Source organism: Enhydra lutris, unplaced genomic scaffold (genome assembly GCF_002288905.1).
Source record: "Enhydra lutris kenyoni isolate GAN:26980312 unplaced genomic scaffold, ASM228890v2 scaffoldscaffold3, whole genome shotgun sequence".
Classification (NCBI taxonomy): Eukaryota; Metazoa; Chordata; class Mammalia; order Carnivora; family Mustelidae; genus Enhydra; species Enhydra lutris.
The window spans coordinates 70088817-70109008 of NW_019154087.1; the positions used below are offsets into that span (position 1 = coordinate 70088817).

Sequence of the window (20192 nt, forward strand, 5' to 3'; positions counted from 1 at the left end):
ACCTATTTTTGGATATCTACCTCTTCAATTGAAAATTGAGGGTATCAACTGGAAATTAGTTTCCAATTTTTAGTCTATCTTCTCTACCATTTCCCTAAAAGTTACTTTTAGCTAATTTTTCCTTCTCTTAATTAGCAATATAATCAGAATTATGGTTTTATTCTTAAATATGCAATAACTAATTGACCTGTGGAAAAGTCATGTTTCATACATTGACTAATTACAATGCTGAATTTGGATACTTTTCTTTCATGCTTTTCTCAATTGTTTCCCATTACATGTTTCTGTTTTAGTCCCTGAGCCCTCAGAGGCTACGGACTATACTTGATTCCTTTAACACATGTCCACTCTCTCTGTTTTCCTATTCCTACTCTGAATATCCCACCCCCACCCCAACCAGATGGTATTAGGCTGTTTCTTTTCCTCTTGAAAACATTTCTTTGGTGACTTCCATGGTTTTCTTCAGCCTTGTGTTTTTCCAAGTAGTTCTTCCACAATTAGGCCACCAACGCTTAAGAATGATAGCACTTTTCATGAAAAAGTAACCGCCCATAACTGTTTCCAGAATCCCAGGTTAAAATGAGGTCAATTTGGGGGGAGCAGAACAGAAACTCAGATTATCATATCAACTTATCATAAACACTGGACTTTGCTTGACACAGCAACAACTCCACATTTTGGAAAAGTAAGCAGTATAAGTAATACTTTAGAAATCACCATTATAAATAAAAATCTCAATTATATGTGGGCAGACGACAAATGACAGAAATTTTAGAAGAAATCTAAGGGAAAGAGATAATGTCCTAAGGGGGGAAAATCAAATAAATGGAAAGAAAAGACCACTTAAGGATTATAAAAGTTATATTTATTCACGATGCTACATTTATTGCATTCCCTTAGAAAAATGGAGAACTGTTTATGTACCCAATTTGCACATATAAAACTTTATACAAATTATGTGTAGCACATAAAGGCCTCTGGTACAGCTAAAATCCTGACACTACAATTTGGGTAATCCTGCTTCAAGGTCTCCAGTTTATCAAGTCTGTTCATAGAAAATAAAAACTGGTTATTATACTCAATCTTGCCGTTCACACTTAGAAATTATTTTAAAATATAAAAATTTCAATTACTCTAAAAACTCAAAAAAGGTAAACTGGAAGGGGACACACATTCTGTTACCAATTTCAGTTTAACAGTATGACAAATCCATACCTTATTTTGGCTGAATCTTTTTAAAAAAACAAAACCACCTTAGTTTTGACATTATCTTTCTAAGCTGTGGCTGCTTCAAGAAGGTAATTTGTCAAAACATATACCAAACAATTAAAAATAATATTCCTTTTACAAAATAGTACAGTAACACTTTACGGAACCAGAAAATACTAAATGTCTTTGGCTATATAACTAAAAGGCCAGTCTTCCAACAGAAAAGGGCATATTCACACCTCAGAACCAACTATAGAAACAAAGCATTAACAGAAATATGCATAGAATTTAATGATAATTTGTCTTGCCTTTTGTTCCATTCTACCCATATAATAATCAAGGAGAATGCAATTTACATAATCTTCCCAGATGAGACTCTATATAGCACTACGAAGATACCCAAATTTCTGCAAAGGCAAAGTGAATTAAAACAATTACACAACTAAGTGAAGACCAAAGGGACAAATGTTATTTGCAATTTTTTTTTAGCTGTTGGCTTGTTTTTTAAGCTTTGAGTGTAGAAATTATAGCTGATAAACAAAGTCACAATCTTCACAAATGGAACTATAATAGAAAAATAAATCAAATGAAACATTTATTAATAAATGAAGCCTGTTTTATTACTTCAAGTGTTAATGATAAAAAAAAAATTTCAACACAGCTGCTGCATTTAAAAAAGTAGAACTACGTACTATGTTTCTAAGCTCAATAAACAGATGAACCTGATGTCTTTGAATGACATAACAATTGAGCATTGTACAGTACATCTTATGAAGACCCGTAAATTAAAGAACTACTGGTTTAAAGTTAGTGATTATGGAACATATATATATTCATAGTTTCAGCTTCTTTTTTCTTCCTCGACCATCAGGTGCTCCATCCATTTTACGTTTCTGTGTCTACAAATGAACAGAAGGATTCCTTTTCGTCACAAGACTAATATTAAAGGTAAAATACATCAGCTCTTTACTGCTACATAGTGACATATATCAGACCTTCCTACCCAGAATAATCTTAATTCTCCAAGTTCTTATCTACTCCTTTTACAAACACAAAAAATTTTAATACCAATGAAATAATCTGCAATAGTAAATCAATACACCAAACAAGTATAACATACCCTGATAACAAAAAAAAACTATTAATTATTCTGACGTTTCACATAAATACCAAACATTACTCAGGTATTCATTTATTCATGACTTTCTAAATTATTACTAAATAAAAAGAGATGACTTCTTCTTCCTCTTAAGATAACTGTTTTCACATTCCTAAGATACCACTGGAACAATAAACTAAATTTTAGAAGTTAGTAAAGGTTGTATAGCCACCGCTTTCCTAGTATTTCTTTACATATTCCAAAATTATACCTTGCACTCCCAAGGTAAAGTGTAGGGTCCTGGCATTCACAAGACATACCTTCCCAGATTTTCATGAATCCCCAAAATTATGGAATACCATCCCATTATGTGATATTCCCCACATAATGCTGTCAAATATAATTTATACTTTTAAAAGCAACTCAAGGCTATATTTACAAAAAAGACTAACATGTCAATGATAGCCAAGTAATGTTCAAATTCTTACAAAGAAAAGTCTTCCAAGAAAATATTTACACTTTCATGAATACTTACTGAAGGTTTTGGTCCTCTCTTCTTTTTCTCTGCCTTCTCCTTTTCTTCTAGTTCCATGTTTTCTCTTTCAATCAAGGTAATTAAGGTGTTACACCTCCTCTGGAGCTCCTGAATTGTAAACATAAATTTATATGGTAAACATGTATTTTCCATCGACAAGTTTTCACGATGCCTAGGTTTTAAAATTGTAACATTTTAACAGCGTACTACATAATTATACATTCCCCCAGATAAAATCTAAAACAGCCAAAAGAACTGATTTTCATATATAATCCATGCTATGAAGATAAAGATATCAATGTTTTTACTTCATTATTTAAAGTGATACTGTTATTTCTCTTAAATCCTTCCTTCCCTTAGAAATTCAAGCAGTAAAAATAATATATGCTACACTGCTACTTAATATCTATGCCTGAGAACTAGACTACATATCTAAAACCTTAAGTGCGCCTATTTCAGGGTCAAAATCAACCAGAACTTAAGTGTACATCCTCTTTCCCTTAAAGGTACAGTTACTAGAATTATGGCAATCAGTGTATCAAATGCCAGCTTTCCCAATTTTGGAAAATTAGCCATAGAAGTCTATGATATCTACATCTCTCTCTAGCAATCTAAAATCCTTTGTGGAGGTTGTATAAAGTGTAGTGTAACTACTATATAACCCTGAAGAAAATGGAAGTCTATTTTCATTACTGCTGACTACTTAGTAAGCAAAATGGTTTTCCTGTAAAAAGTGATACTACATAAACCACAACAAAATCATTTAAAAATAGTAGCTTATAGAATATACTAGTTTTAGAAATATTTGCAATATAATCTAAAGACATAAGGTAATAAACTACATTAAAGTTCTGTATTTAACAGGTGAACTGTGGCACACATGCCAGAATGTGGTACAGATGAGCTAAGGTCTCAGTACTCTTGGCTCTAAGGCAAGAGTATTTATCAGAAGGGTCCATACACATAGAATCATTTCTTATGTGTGCTCTAACATGAAACATGTTTGGAAATAAGTTTAAGACTATGCTATTATACTGATAAATCAACATGATACTGTATTTTGTTTCACTCACTAAAAAAATCATTATTAACTATATAAATTGTTCCCACTTAAAGACAGAAGACAGAGTTGTAAGCAACTGAATCAGTCTTTCCCCAAATTTTATTTATAATGCATTTTATAATGCAACATTTCCCAAACAAGGATACAGAAATAGTAGCCAGCTGATATTTAGTGAAAAATAATCCTCCTATGGTGAAACATGAAAAGACTGTGCACTGTCTCCTGTCTTTAAGACTGGTAATATACTTTAAATACACTGAGAGAAATCTCACTACATAAAATGTTTAAACTTTGCTTACACCAGTATATCCCAAACTTAAGACTACAGAGCATTTTGGGCATTATCATCCTAAAGAACACAAGATGGAAGTTACAAGCTTCAAAATGGCTAAATGCGTAATAAAAAGGGCAATTTACTAAAGCTAAACTTTCCTGAATTATAACTTTAGGTCATTAGGAATGAACTTGCTTATGAGAAATACCCTAGTATTGAAAATAAAAGTGTTTTACTACCTTAAGCTATATTAAAATAATCCAGACAGGCAGACGCCTGAATGAGAGTTCCTTCCTCACAGAAATGTGTTCATTTATAAAACCAAAATTATCTGAAAAATACAAGTTTTAAATTAGGATCATCAAATTCAGAAGGTGAAATTGATGGTGGTATTTCCGTCTATTTAGAACCTGATTAAAATATAAAAAACTCCCTATCCTATGTAGTGATGTTAAAAGATATGTGATATTAAGAGGATGGAACCAAGAAATTTTTTAAGTTATCCATGATAGTAGATTGTTAACTGTAGATGAGAACTATTTTCTAAGGAACTGATTTAACCCACGGTACTTACAGTATTGTAACAAAAATGTACTCCAAAGATGGGGTGAAACCACAATTTTCTCTTAGTTACCTTACCTTAAAGAATATTAATCAATACTTATTCTGAACTGTTTGCTACATTACACAGAAAGGCCCAGGGACTCACCATTGCAGTTCTGGACTTAAGAAACCAGTCAAATCTAAACTGAGGAGAGTTGCGAATACACTGTCGTAATTCATCATAAACGTTTTCTTTGTCAAATCCAAGTTTGTGAAGCATACAGATTAGGAAGCGATCCTCTTCTTCAGTGTAGTTTTTTCCTTTGTTAGTACCATATGATATTCTCAGCTGATGAAAAGGTGCTTTGTACCGTCCAATCTATCAAAGTCAAATTTTATATAAAATATAAATCCTACATAATCTGTATTTCAAAATTAGCTTTAGTAAGATTAGCTAAACGTTCCATTCCAAATCAGAATTTTCTACCCAAAGCACTCAACTGCATTATACAACCTCTGCTATAAAACAACTTCAGAGTCTTTATTATTCTAAAGAGAAATACAGGATCAGACTTTGTAGGAAAAAGCTAATCACAGGGACTCTAATCCAGATATATCAACTGAAGTACTAACATAAACTCCTTTAAGAATATCTATAGCATGTGAATATTGTTCTTTGAAGAAAATCTTCATTTTAAACCACCATTTCATTTCATTATTAACATATAACATATTATTTGTTTCAGGGGTACAGCTCTGATTTATCAGTCTTACACAATACACAACGTTCATTTCCCTTTAAAAAGTTACTTTACCTCGCATATTCTCAGGTAAGAGTTATATCACTAAGTACCATATATATTAATACACAAAGTACCTTCGTATCAAGTGCTTTTTTGATACTAATTCTTCTTTGAATTCTTGCCTCTCCCCTTTCAATCTGAGCCATAATCTTCTCTATGTCCTGGAGCTCATTGCATCTTTCCCAGAATACAGCTGGTAAAACAGTAAACATTGGAGAGATGGGACAGGTGCAGGAAGGGGGAAAATAGAAGTAATTTATCATAAATAATTTGCTAAGGATTAAGAAATGTGTTTCCATTTTTCTCACATCTAGTACTATAAATAAGTCAATTATTTAATTTCTGTTTCCTTAACTGTAAAAAAAATTGAGATGAAATAGGCAATACAAGTATCTCCCAACTCTTAAATTTCTATTCTTGAATTCTAAGCACACTCACAGCACCACAAATGTACCTCCTCGCTTGAGAATCCAAGTGATTTTTTTTTTTAATTTTATTTATTTGACAGAGATCACAAGAAGACAGAGAGGCAGGCAGGCGGGGTGGGGGTGGGGATGAAGCAGGCTCCCCGCTGAGCAGACTGCCTGATGCGGGGCTTGATTCCAGGACCCTGAGACCAAGACCTGAGCCGAAGGCAGAGGCTTAACCCACTGAGCCACCCAGGCGCCCTCAGAATCCAAGTGATTTAAGGAAACACAGGCACACAGTGCTTGAGAAGCATAAAATGAAAGCACATTACTCAGTAACCTATTCTTATTTTCTCAGCAGTACCCAGTTAGCTAGGGTAAAAAAGTAACTATGCCATTTTTAAAAAGAGGACATTTTCCAAATCAGTTTTTTAAAAACACACAAAAAAAAAAGCCCCTAAAAGTGGTGGCAAAATTTAGCTTATCAAAACATAATTCAGAATTACAAAATCTGAACTCCTCAATAGCTATCCAGAAATCTGAGAACATTCTTATATTAAAATATTTAAATTACCTGAGTACTCAATAACTTCTTCCGGAGTTTTTCCTTCTACTTCTCTTGCAATATTTTCAATATCATCACGACCCCACTTCTCATTAGCTTTGATAAACTGGTTAAAATCTCTCTTATTCCAATTGGTAAAGCCCTTCAAGGCAATGGAAACAAAACATTTAACAGCACACTGAACATGGATAAGATACTACTACACGTACCAACATTTCTAAAGTACTAAAACATTTTCAATTACTCCTAGGTTTTAAGTTCTTTTAAAGTGGTTAACTTTTCATACACTCAGACATGCATTTTCAGCAATACATCACATACTGCTTACATAACCAAGGAATTCAATCTCAGTGAAAGAAAGTAAGGAATGCTGCATGAAAAAGTAACATTTTTTGCTGGACTCTGAAGGATTAGCAGGAGTCTGTAAACAGCAATAAACACAGACTAAAGAGCTAAGATGTATAAAGTGAGAAAATGGAAGAAAAATCTTCAAAAATAGGTTAAGGCCAAATTCTAAAAGACCCTAATTAAATCATAAAGACTGTTAAACAAAAGAGTACCAAATAGAGACATGTAATAGAGAACGGTAACTTAGTACTGTTCCAATGCAGAAGAGTCACAGGAAAAGAAAATACAGAAGAAAGGTAATCAAAAGAATATCTACTCTACCAAGGCTGGTGCAAATCTATAATCTTCTCAACTACCTCAACAACTATCAAAATGACAATCAAAGTGACAATCAAAATGTAGCATACATCCATATGCTCTTGCTTTATCATTTCCAATTATTCCATTTTTGGAAGAAAAAGCTTGTACTTCTCTGTATACCCCAACATGACCTAAGCACGGTACCGTACAAAGTGATGGTTACTAAATTTTATGTTGAATAAAGACTATATATATATATACCTGTGTTAGAAGCTTCTCCTTTTCCTCTAACTCTTCATCATTAAGGGGTTCAGCTTCATCAATTTTAAGCTGTTCCTCTTTTTGTGCCTGTGCTGCATTTGGTAGGTCAGGATTTCGAGGCACCTAAAAAAAATACTTTCTTAGGTCATTGGTCAGTAGATTTTAGAAAGTATGTGATGAACTAAATTCTTAACCAACCAAATATTTTGTATGTTTTAATCCAACCATGAAAAAAAAATACTGACATGTCCTCCATTTATTAAATTAAAAACGAACCAGATTAGTTAATGAATAGTGTTATTTCCATTACCTTGTACCCAATAGTTTTTCTGTAATACAAGATTTCTTTTTCCAGTAACTCAAATAAACGTGGAGGAAAAAACTGGAAATCCTGAACGTTAGGCTGTTTTGGAGGCCGAGGAGCCTAGAGAAAAAAGAGTATCATCCATAAAAAAAATTATTTTGCTTTAAATTAATTGTAATCTTCCTTTTTCCTTAAGTTATGATGGCCAATTTTCTAAGCAACTGAATCTATCATTAATAGTGAACTTTAAAAACTTTAAATGCATACATTTACAACTAATTTTTAGAAGAGTTAAGGAAATATACTATAAGAAACCACAAAAGATTCTAATTCTCAATCTGATTTAACTGTAAGAATATAAGAAAAAAAGGGACGCCTGGGTGGCTCAGTTGGTTAAGTGTCTGCCTTCAGCACAGGTCATGATCCCAGGGTCCTGGCACTGAGTCCCATATCAGGCTCCTTGCTCAGGAGGAAGCCTGCTTCTCCCCCCTACTTATGCGCTTGCTCTCTCCCCCACCAACAAATAAGTTAAAAAAATAAAATACTTTAGAAAAAATTGTAAAAATTACATTTCCAATATTTTTGGATATTTTACTGCTCTATCAACTCACCTTGGGTGCTTTAGGTTCACTGACACGAAGAGCTTCCCTAAAATAGGCATCGACAGCATAGTTGGCTTTTCTTTCTCGTTTAGGTGGTTCAATCCACTCTGTGAATGCAATCTAGCATATGGGAAACAATTTGTATCACCAACTTTACTTACAGTCGCAAATCTCAGTTGAACACAACTCATACTGTGAACATCATTACAACTACTGTTTGTAAATAGTAAGAGAGTCGTAAAATCCTGAACAATAAAAGCTTTACGAGAATAGGACTACGCTACTTTGCTCAAAACTATGTAATTAATATAAAGAACAGTGTCTGGTGAATAGTATGGATATACAGTAAGTATTTCTCGGCCAAATGGAGAACATTCTAACCAGTGAGAGGGTAGGGAGGGAACCTACAGAATGTATGCTATAACTCAAACCAGGAGAAAAACGTAGATATGTATTTAGCCTAGAAAAAATTCGGAGGATATACAAGCCTAAATGTTAACAGAAAAAACACTGAGTAGAACTATTTTTTTTCTTCCAACTTGTAGGTATTTTCTAATTTCTCTACAAACTAACAAATATTACTTAAGAAATTAGGACTTCTTTCCCTTCATTACCAGTTAATTCTGTTTAAAAAAAAATCTAGTAAGGGTGTAACAATTTCATATTACATATAAAAATGTAAAAATGTATAAAAATATAAAAATGAAAATAATTTAAATGTGAATATACAGAAATGACGGCTTTGAAACAAATTTACAAAGCATTACACCTAACACTTAAAATTCCAAGTTTCAAGTAAAATGAAGTCTTCAAGTAACCAAAATGTCTTTCAAAAATTACCTTTTGTTTTTCTCTATAATCCTCTCCTTCAAAGTTATAAACACTTGACTCTGTATCCATTGTAAAGTTTCTAAGTGAGCTTTCACCCATCTTGGAGAGCTTTTCATTCATCTCTGCAGTCTGCAGGGGAAAAAAACAGCTTATCAGATTGAGAATAAAAAAAAATTTTTTCAGCACTATAGTTAAAAATAAGTTGGGCTTTACAGTACACAAAAGCTTCTTTTCCTGGTTCACATAACAAGTGTTTCCTCGGTTCTGATTTAAAACATTTTATATATTAAAAACATTATCATTTAACCTATTCCTCACCTTCTTTGCGCCTCTTTCCAAAATACCATCAATATCCTCATCAGTAATCTCACTTTCTTTTGAAGCAAATACATGTGTTGCCCCATGTCTAATCATTTGAAGCATTTCATCTTTCCCAATTTTGTTCAGATTCTGATCCACAAGCCTTCCTGGAAAGAAAAAAAAATGTGTTGTATACTATTAACTGAACTAAGTTTGTTTTACTGAAAACTTGGAATTTTAAATGTCAGATGTAATATCATGTATTTTGCCTCAAGCATCAATTATTTCTTTTTATTTACTTCTGAGAATTTTCATTTTCACATAAAACAATGCCAGAATCTTAGCTGTAACCTTCGAAGTATTCTAAAGTTAATCTATTACATAATGAAGCCTAATGTATACCATCTCAAAAAAATGTATTCTTATATGGGCTGAATAATAGATTTGGGATATTTGAAAATAAAAATTATTAGCAAGATTTTTTTAAAGATTATAATGAGATTTTTTAATCTTGCTAAAGATTATGATGAGATCATAAAGACAAGAAGTTTCTAACAAGCAGAAAGACATTAATACTAATACTCCATCAAACTTTTTCTTAGGAAAGTATAAAAAAAAAAATGAAGTACAAAAACCCTTCATATTACCAAGCTTTAGCTAAAGACTAAAATATACATCAATTTCTGAAAATTTCCAAAGCTAATTTTCATCAAAGAAGACATTCAACCTTAGAAAACTAAGATCATGATCTTCAATTGGTAGGAATTTGGCCAACCCTGTAATTTGTGTTTTTAAAAATACAGGAATCAAAACAAACCAAAATACCATACCATAAAGAATTATTTCTACCCTAAAGGGCCATTCACATACACTTACATAAAACTTCAATTTTTCTATTCTAACCAACTTGTAACAAATGAGTGGATACAGATCCAAGTTGTTCTCTTGGATCTTCAATGCTTTTGTATCATGGCTTTGGATCCCTAACAGAATCCACTAACACTTTCAAAGTTGGGATTTATCTTTAGAACATGTTTCTTTGGTTTGAAAGCCATCTCACTGCCATCAAAATGTTCTCAGTCTTACTGAAACTATTTCCCCATTGGAAAGAGGGGAAGCTATTCAGACATAAAGCAGTTCTACGATTTCTCATTATTTTTAATTACATCCCTTACACTACAAAGACACTAATACAAAGGTATATGCCTAAAGCTTGCTATTTGACTAATACAAAGCTACTAGCACAAAACTTTGCTCTAAAATTTGCCCCTCCAAAACAAAAAAACTAAATAAACTCAAACAGCTTTTCTAAGTTGGTTATAAATTAATTTTCCTTCTTTTTTAAAAAAGTGTTTCACAGATGAGAATAATTAAAAATACTACAAAGCAGATGTTTTTCTAAAAACATGGATGAAGAATGTGAGGGGGAAAAGAACTAGCCATTACATTACCATGAGAAACCTTACTGTTTTGGCAGGCTCCAGAGACTTTCATAAGTAAATACTTCAATCTAATAGTTAATATAGCTCTTGGTGTTAGATGAGTCACTTCCTAGCTACATGAACGGTAAACAAGTGACCTGCCTCTAATTCCCATGCCAACCTTAAGCTGGCTAAAGGAAATAATGGATGCAAAGTATATAGCACATTGCTTGGCATGAAGTAAGCACTTGATAATAATAATAAAAACTAGTAAGCCTTCATTTACTGTTTTCACATATTCAGAGATGTGGCTAACACTACAGTTGGCATTAATAGAATATGAAAGAAATATAACACTCCTTTACTTGGAAATTAAAAGCCGGTTAACAAAATGAAGTCATATAATATGGAATCATCAGTGAATAATATTAACAGTGTTATCTCTATTATCTCTATATAACAGATAAAAAGTACATGCTCATAATGCAAATTTGAGAATGAAAGAAACCAGTATGAGCCTGAGGTTACTGAGGATTCCTACCCTCACCCTCTAGTCCTATTTACATAAATGTTTATTTTGATTCTCCCTCTCACTAAATTATAACTCCATGAGAGTAAGAACATTTGTTGCTTTCTTTCACCACTGTATTCTCAGCACTAAGAACAATGCCTGGCATCTGGTAGCTGTTCAGTAAACAGCTGCAGACTAGAAAAAAACAACAACATCAGATTCTCTGAGTTTCATTTTTACTTCTTCATTTTACCCCAGCATAATTAACAGAGTGCTTTTTAACAGGTAAATTATACTTACCACAGTTCTATTTAATATCTACCACACTGAATGCTGGGTATTTTATATATATTTTCCCCTTTAATCCTTAAAAATAAACTTTAATTCTCTTCATCCCCATTTAACAGATGAGGGAACAGGCTTAGATAGTATAAAAGAACTGCTAATTGGCAAAACAAATATGCAAACTTCAACCTTCGTGAGCCCATACCTATCCTCTTATTAAAACTAAAGCTTACTATTTTCTGGAATATAAATATTTGTTCAGGCTGCCAGCTTGATTCCATAGATCCTCAATAACAAGAACCTAATAAATGTAAGAAAAAAAACATTTGTTTATCCAACCCTGTAAATTTCTTAGAAGTTCTAAGGCTCACCTTGCTGAATGACTATTGAATCCAATCTGAGTTTCATCTCAGCACGTTCCACTATTCTTTCTTCCACAGTGTTATCAGTTATAAAGCGGAACACTCTAACGGTCTTGGTTTGTCCAATTCTATGTGCTCGGTCCTAGGCAAATAACCATGTCATTTTGATACAGTTAAAAATTACATAAATAGCATTTGACTGTGTATACTGAAAAGCAAAATTAAAATATTCTCAAGTGTAAAAGTTTTTAATATTAACAAAACTATTCTAAAAATGAGTTTGTTAAAAAAAATAAATGTTATTAGATTAGTATTTCTTAGATTCTCAAAGTTTCTCCATGTCAATCAAATTAATTGATTATCTCACAAGTAAAACTTTCAGGAGGTATGGAGCACAACAGATGGCTGAATCCGTGAGAAACTATCCGGTTACTTTTACTAGGTAATACTGATACTGAATCCGTGAGAAACTATCTGGTTACTTTTACTAGGTAATACTAGGTAATACTGATACTTTTACTAGGTAAAATTCCATGTCTCCAGGGGCACCTGAGTGGCTCCACTGAGCATCTAACTCTTGATTTCCACTCAGGTCATGATCTCAGGGTACTGAGACCAAACCTTGAGTCAGACTCCACATGTGGAGTCTGCCTGTCCCTCTGTCTGCTGCTCCTCCCCTGTCCCCCATTCTCCCTCAGGTAAGTAAAATCTTGAAAATAAGTAAATAATAAATAAAATTCACATCTCCAAATAAGACAGACAAAATTATGATTAAGTTGGTTAATAAATTTTCCTAAATCTGTTTTACTTAGGTTTAAATTCAAATTGTTTTTCTACCTAAATCATATATAAATTTTCACTGCTATCAGGGAAAAAAGTGACAAAAATAACTCCACATATATAAAAATCCTAGTCTTTACATGTCACCCACATAACTACATACACGTAGTCAAATTAATCTGAATTCCATTTCGGTTTAACTTCTGTTAAGTTCACAAAACATATTCTTACAAAACATCCCTATTTCTAACTGATCAATTTTCCTCAACCACACTTTTAATATAGGATAGAAACAACCAACACCAGAGTTATAATCACCAATAGCATGGGTCAAGTCATTAATAGTATCAAACTTAAGAATTTGTAAGTTTTCATATTAATCTACAGAACATACATTTTCTCAATCTAAGAATGATCTTCCTCTTCTAGCCAAAGAACTCCCACACAGGGGCATACATTTTAAGCATCCAACATGATAGGCAGGTTGGTAGCTCACCAACCTATCTCCCTTTCCTAAGGCACAACTATGCTGTAATTTACCAATTCCCTTGCACCCAGTTATGCTATGTGATTTGAGCGCTGGCCGATGACTGTGGGGACACTTTCAGATCTGACCCATAAAAAATTTCCTAGATAATCCTCAACTCTATCCCCCTTCTGCCATCAGAATACACAGGATAAAGCTAGACTCCAAGGTCTTAAGATATGGCAAAGCTGTGAGATACAGATATCCTGCTTTGAATGAGAGATCACCTACAAACACCTTCTCTGAATTATTACGTTCGGAGAAAAAATTTTACTGGGTTAAGACACTGATATTTGCAGACCACTAGCTTGGTCTAATGAAAATATCAAGCTCTAAGAAAATATTAAGAATATATTTACTGTTATCTCTTACCATAGCCTGGAGATCTACTTGGGGATTCCAATCTGAATCATACAAAATTACTACATCAGCAGTAGCAAGATTAATGCCAAGACCACCAGCACGTGTACTTAACATGAAAACAAACTTTGTGCTGTTTGGTTCATTGTATGCATTGATGGACTCCTACAGATATAAAATAAGACAAAATGTCAGGAAATTATTTTATCTGGTAATTTTTTTACCTTCCCTCCCTGCATTTTACTTACTTGTCTCTCATCGTGGGGTGTCTGCCCATCCAATCTACAGTATTCATAATTTCTCCACATGCAATAATCTTCCAAAATATCCAATACCCTTGTCATTTGACTGAAGATTAGGACTCGTGAACCTGTTAGCAAATAGAACAGCTCATTTTCAGAAGTTTCGAAAGTAAAAAAACGCATTTAAAAATTTAAGGCGAATCAAAACTAAGAATAACCAGTTACCCCTTAATTCCAAGTTATCTAGTTGGTTGTAAGAAAAAAACTACACATTATTTATTTATCCTAGTCAGTTATTCTCCCCATTTTTCTCATCATGGCACAAACAAAAAACGGTAGTATCTGTACAACACACTAAGATAAATGGAAAAGGGTATTTGTTCTGGCCTAGGTCTGTCCCAAGGCTGAGAGAATCAGTCTTTTTATTCCAAATGCATTTAAAAATAACCTGCCTCCACCCCCACCACAATTCTCCCATGTGCATGGCCCTGAACATCCCCTAACACATACCCAAAACCCATCTCATTCTGGTTCTGAAGACCCAATTCCAGACTGAATTATAACAACACAGATGTGGCCTCACATCTACATGGTCATCTTTCACTGATGCCATGATCCAAGTTATTCAACTGCCTTCCATTTCTTCAGCCAGCTGCACAATGTCTTCACAGCAGAATGTATGAAGACCAAGGAGTCATTATAAAAAAATAAAAATTGTGAAATTATCTCTTCTTGGAAGCTGAGGCTGATAATCTGCTGTGTCTTACCTCTTGTAACCAAGATGCCTAAGGATGCTCAACAGTCCCCATTTTCCTTGCAGAGTTTAATATAGCTTTCATTAATATCTGAGTATTTCTACCAAGTTCTTGCTATTCCCTTTACTACTTAGCTTTCAAGAAAAGCATTTTAGAAAATGTATTTCCACAAAAAGGTGTAAAAGCAAGAACCTTCTCTTAGAACCTTCTCTTAGAAGGCTGATCATCAATATCCTAAAGGTACAAGTCATTCTTACCAAAACACACAAGAGAAACACAAATGGAAAAATCTGAAATCTGACTGTATTATTTCACATTACAGAATTAATAATTTGTGTATGAAAAACTTTGATGTCTGGGACTTGCTTGAAATTAATCTGGGAGAAGGAAAGCAGGTACGGTATAGATGTCAACAAGTTTTGCCATGAGCCTGTAATTATTGAAGCTGGCATCACACTAAATACATTCTACATTCATGTATTTTAAACACGTCTCTACACATACTACATACTCACTTTCACGTAAGAAATCAGCATGTTATAAACAAAACTGCTTTGGGTCCGTGGACATATTTAATAATTAAATTATTGCTTAATTTTATTGCTTAAATTTAAGTAATTTGTCATTTAAATAAGTCCACATAAATAACTAAAAACAATACTATGAACACAACACTGTCTACCAAAACATCTGGGAACTGTGTATGTGTGGAAAGAGCATTCATGGCACTTTATAACAAAAAGCTGACATATTCTGAGAAAGCATATATAAAATGAGAACTCTCCCCCAAAATCCAGGAGTGTATCAGCCCTAACTACTGATCCCTAAGAAGATTTATAAGCCTAAAATTGGGGGGAGAAATGAAGCTCAGATAACATAAGTTTTTAAATGCCCCGCACTTCAACTTTATAAAAGTGCCATGATTAGTAATTTCAAATTGCAGTGGTCCCTTATTTTACATCAGAATTTTACAAGTTTTCATCACTTCTCAATTTGTTACCAGTAACATAATTACCTTGTTCTTTTAATTTCGGGAGCAGCTTGTCTAACACCACCATTTTGCCACTGTTGGTAACTAGATGCATATCTGTTGTATAAGGTGGACCAGGTTCAGCTCCATCAAAGAGATATGGATGATTACAGCATTTCCTCAACTGCATCAGGATGTTCAATAACCTCATTTTGTCCATCTTCCCTGCAGAGTTTAGTATATCTATATCCTTCATTAATATCCGAGTATACCTATTGAGAAGAAAAATATTTTAAAAGGGTTATTGTGCCCTGACAAATCCCTGTTACTTTCCATCCTTAATTTCCTCCCCTACCTCAACCCAAAAATACCTGTAAAGAACCCATCAACTTCTAAGATGTGGTTAGGAGTTTACCATGTATTGTAACATCTTTCTCTTTCCTTGTTTTTCTTTATTGCCCCCACTGTTCTAATGTTCACAATTATACTTTGGGCCTCCAGGTCCAAAACAGTATGTCTCCTTGGGATGAATTAAAACAAAGCAGTATAACATAACATTTTTAAATAACTAAACAAAACTTAAAATATAAGTTTTATTTTTTAATTTTTAAGTAATCCCTACACCCAACAAAGGGCTTGAACTTACAACCTCAAGATCAAGACCCACACGCTCTACTGACTAAGCCAGCCAGGCACCCCAAAACGTTAAGTTTTAAACATAATTTTAATTTGTAGTCTTTTTCAATGGAAGAATGTTACTATTCAATGTAGCTAGTATAGCATTTGGGTGAGAACAAGAAGATCTAAGGAGGAAGAATCCTGATAGGATAAGGTATGATGATGAAAATAAAATGCAATCAATGTAATTTAAATATAAATAAAAGTACATGGGGGTAGGGGGAGATAGGGCAGTAAAACTATATATACGTGTGTGTCTATATACAGACAGACACACACATATATATAGGCACACGTGTGTGTGTGTATATATATAATAATTATATGTAGTAAAACTATAGCCACAGGCTAAAGATGGATTGTGAAAAGCCTTAAATGCGTTATCAAGAATGTAAACATCCTACCGGAAAGTGTAATCTATCTAAATACCAAAGTTTCAAGACCTTGAATCCTCTGAACAAAATAACTTCAATAACCTAAGCAATATATACATAACTCCAGTAATAAGGCATAAAGTATTATTCAAGGCAGACCTTTCCATACAATTCTGACAAAAGTTCACCAATGTTAACCTAGAAGAGATTTCTCTTCCCTTAACACTGACTCACGACACAGCTCTGTTAACTTAGAGCCATACAACTGCTGCCTTATAAAAGCCTTCCAAAAGTTTTAAGGACACTTAGGATGGACCACCATCTACAGAGGTCATCTCTTTCCTAGATAATGTGCCCATTTCTTTACATTCTATCCTTTCTGTCTTTTCACCAACAACTCCAGCCCCTTGCATATACTTATCAAGTATGGAATTAAATACACTGAAATGCAGTATAACCAGTGAAGATTAAGTATGGCTATTTATTCTCTTTTTCGAACACTACACTTATGTTAATATATGCTAAGGTAACAATATCATTTTCTACAGACATTTCACATTGTTGATTCATGATGACCTTTCTATCTATAAAAAAATTTTAATACTAAGTGGTTTCTAGCCTTTTGGATTTCATATACCCATAAAACCTTAAGAAAAAAAAGAAGAAACTTACAGTGTTTTCCACATTTTTACTATGCCCTAGAGAGGTATTTAAAAACAGCTATCTTGTATTACCACCATAAATTCACAAAGGGAATCCTGTCTAAAATAAAACATTCACTCAGAATGGAGTCTTTAAAATTAAATATATGCAACAGCTTTATGGGCTAAAAGAAAGCACCTAAATTTTCTCATATCTCTACCATCTCCAACTTCATCAGACTAGTCCTAATCCACAATCCAGTATTTATGAACCACCAAGTTAACTCTATGTCTGCATCTGTGCCACCAGTTCCTTTTTAAAAAACCCAAGTAGAGAGGTTTTTATATATATATCCCTGTTTAATTAAATGCCAACTTTAAACCTTGGATTCATACACTTCCCATCCTGATTATAAGATGTAAGTTTTATGACTCTGTATGATAAACTGGGTTAGCAAGTCCTAAATTACATGATCAGAAAACTGTTTTTAAGTTTATTTATTTATTTGACAGATCACAAGTAGGCAGAGAGGCAGGCAGAGAGAGAACGGGAAGCAGGCTCCCCGCTGAGCAGAGAACCCGATCAGGGGCTTGATCCCAGGACCCTGAGATCATGACCTGAGCCAAAGGCAGAGGCTTAACCCACTGAGCCACCCAGGCGCCCCAGAAAACTCTTAAGGTTGAGTTCAGCAAAGCAAATGGCAATTCCTTGCAGACACAATTAAGGAAAACAATATAAATGAAAGTTGATTAGGAATCAATAGTGATTTTAAAACGTCCAAGAACACATACCATTCCCTTTGCATTTTGCTGAGACCCACATAGATTTTAACTTCCTTCTTTGGAGGCAAACTCTTTTCAACATCAGCTTTAATTCGACGAAGGAGAAATGGACGCAAAACCTTAATGATCAAAAAGAAACAGAAATGATCTTATCTATATTATTTCAGGATCTCAAATTGTTTAATAAATACATTGAAATTTATCTGTTTTTAGAATTTCACCCTTCCAAATATAACTTATTACTGAATTCCTGAAGGGTAATACAAGATCACTGCTTATTCAATACATGTAATGAATATACACTTGCTATGCCGTTATAAGATACTAGAAGGTTTTTTTTTTTTTTTTTAAGATTTTATTTATTTATTTGAAAGAGTGGAGAGTGGTCAGAAACAGCAACAGATTCCCCACTTAGTGGGGAGCCTGATTGGGAGTTCAATCCCAGAACTCTAGGATCAGGACCTGAGCTGAAGGCAGCCACTTAACCGAATGAGCCACCCAGGCGCCCCTAAAAACAGTAAGTTTTGATGCTTTCAACATTCACTGTCTTTCCGTTTAAAACTAGCTATCACCCTTCCTTATCTATGGATTCAGTGACCTGCACCAACCAGAGTCTAGAAGCAGATGATCCTCCTAACGTATCATAAGGTCAATAGCAAACTAACATTCATCATAATACCTACGTCACTGACTTCGCTTCATCTCATTGTGTAGGCATTTTATCATCTCACATAATCGTAAGGGGGAGAACAGTATAATAAGGTATGCTGAGAGACCATATTTATATAACTTATGTTATAACATTACAATCATTCTATTTTATAATTATTGCTGTTAATCTCTTACCCTGCCTAATTTATAAATTAAACTACCATAGATATGTATGTATAAGAAAAAAAGTGTATACAGAGTTCGGTATTATCCGTGGTTTCTGGTACCCACTGGCAATCTTGGAATGTTTCACCTGCAGAGAAGGGGCCAGGGGGCTAGGAGGGGAGGGTGCTACTGTGCTTTCATGTAGATTGTCCAACAGTACTTAAAGCTAGGTCCACATTAAAATGTTTTTATGGTTAGTTTTTAAATTTACTACTCTTTTGTTGGGTGTGGGGGATGAATGAAATGGGTGATGAGGATTAAGGGGCGCACTTGTGATGAGCACAAGGTGATATATGGAACTGTTCAATCACTGATACAACACTATATGGTAACTATATTGAAATTAATAAAGAAAAAAAAAGAAAACTTAATGAAAATAACAATAAAAATTTTACTACCCTTTTCTTATGGAAGTAGAACAAATCATGACTATACAGTTCAATAAATTTCAATCAAGTAAACATGCCCACGTAATCAACTATCACCTAGATAAAAACAGAATACTGCAGAAACCCATCTTGGAACCTTCCTAGCCACCATCCACCCTTAAATTTTAACATCATAGATTAGTTCTGCCTATTATTTTTAACTTTACATACATAGAATTATACAATATACACCCATTTTATCTCATTTCTTTTATTCAACATGTTTGTAAAACCTACCCATGTAGTATGTAGTTCATTCTCATTAAATTTTAGAGTATCTACAAAACTAAAGATTCTCTATTTGTATCTTCCTAGGTTTTATTTACACTAGCTTATAAAAATACGATCACAAAGAAATTTAAAAACTGGTGAGAAAAACAATCAGCAACACTTCTCTAATGTCATCACATAAGGAAGCTAGTATGGATAATCTTAGCTGACAGCCAGTATCCACTGTCAGATATGTTACCAAAGAACTTCAGGTCTACTGACCCTCTTCCAGAATTGTCCAGGTAAATGTAGCTGGATAAATCCAGGTAAAACCAGCAAAGGAACCACCCAGCCAATCCGTAAATTCTAGGATTACTAAAAATAGATACTATTAAGGGTTTTTGGTGGGAGAGGGGAGTATTTTGCAATAACAGATAACTGATACATTAAGTAAAAATGATCTCATTCCTAAGTATACCAATGCTAATTCTGAATACCCTTTTTCATCATGAGACCACAGGGAGGTAAGGTGGGAATTTTCAAGAC

At 33.7% G+C, this 20192-nt stretch overlaps 1 protein-coding gene across 1 annotated transcript in view; it reads right to left on the bottom strand.

Moving 5' to 3' along the window:
• Positions 1-843: 843 nt before the first annotated feature.
• The window catches only part of LOC111155065 (SWI/SNF related, matrix associated, actin dependent regulator of chromatin, subfamily a, member 5), a 40632-nt gene continuing 21283 nt past the window's right edge, over positions 844-20192 (bottom strand). Inside the window, exons 10-24 of the mRNA XM_022515100.1 lie at positions 18142-18251; positions 15702-15928; positions 13938-14059; positions 13702-13854; positions 12033-12165; positions 9463-9611; positions 9154-9273; positions 8323-8433; positions 7718-7831; positions 7408-7530; positions 6508-6640; positions 5601-5719; positions 4890-5102; positions 2844-2951; positions 844-2108 (exon numbers count right to left, since the gene is read on the bottom strand). Coding sequence (XP_022370808.1) covers positions 2043-2108; positions 2844-2951; positions 4890-5102; positions 5601-5719; positions 6508-6640; positions 7408-7530; positions 7718-7831; positions 8323-8433; positions 9154-9273; positions 9463-9611; positions 12033-12165; positions 13702-13854; positions 13938-14059; positions 15702-15928; positions 18142-18251 — 2001 coding nt within the window. The 3' untranslated portion in view covers positions 844-2042. The remainder of the gene's footprint in view (positions 2109-2843; positions 2952-4889; positions 5103-5600; positions 5720-6507; positions 6641-7407; positions 7531-7717; positions 7832-8322; positions 8434-9153; positions 9274-9462; positions 9612-12032; positions 12166-13701; positions 13855-13937; positions 14060-15701; positions 15929-18141; positions 18252-20192) is intronic.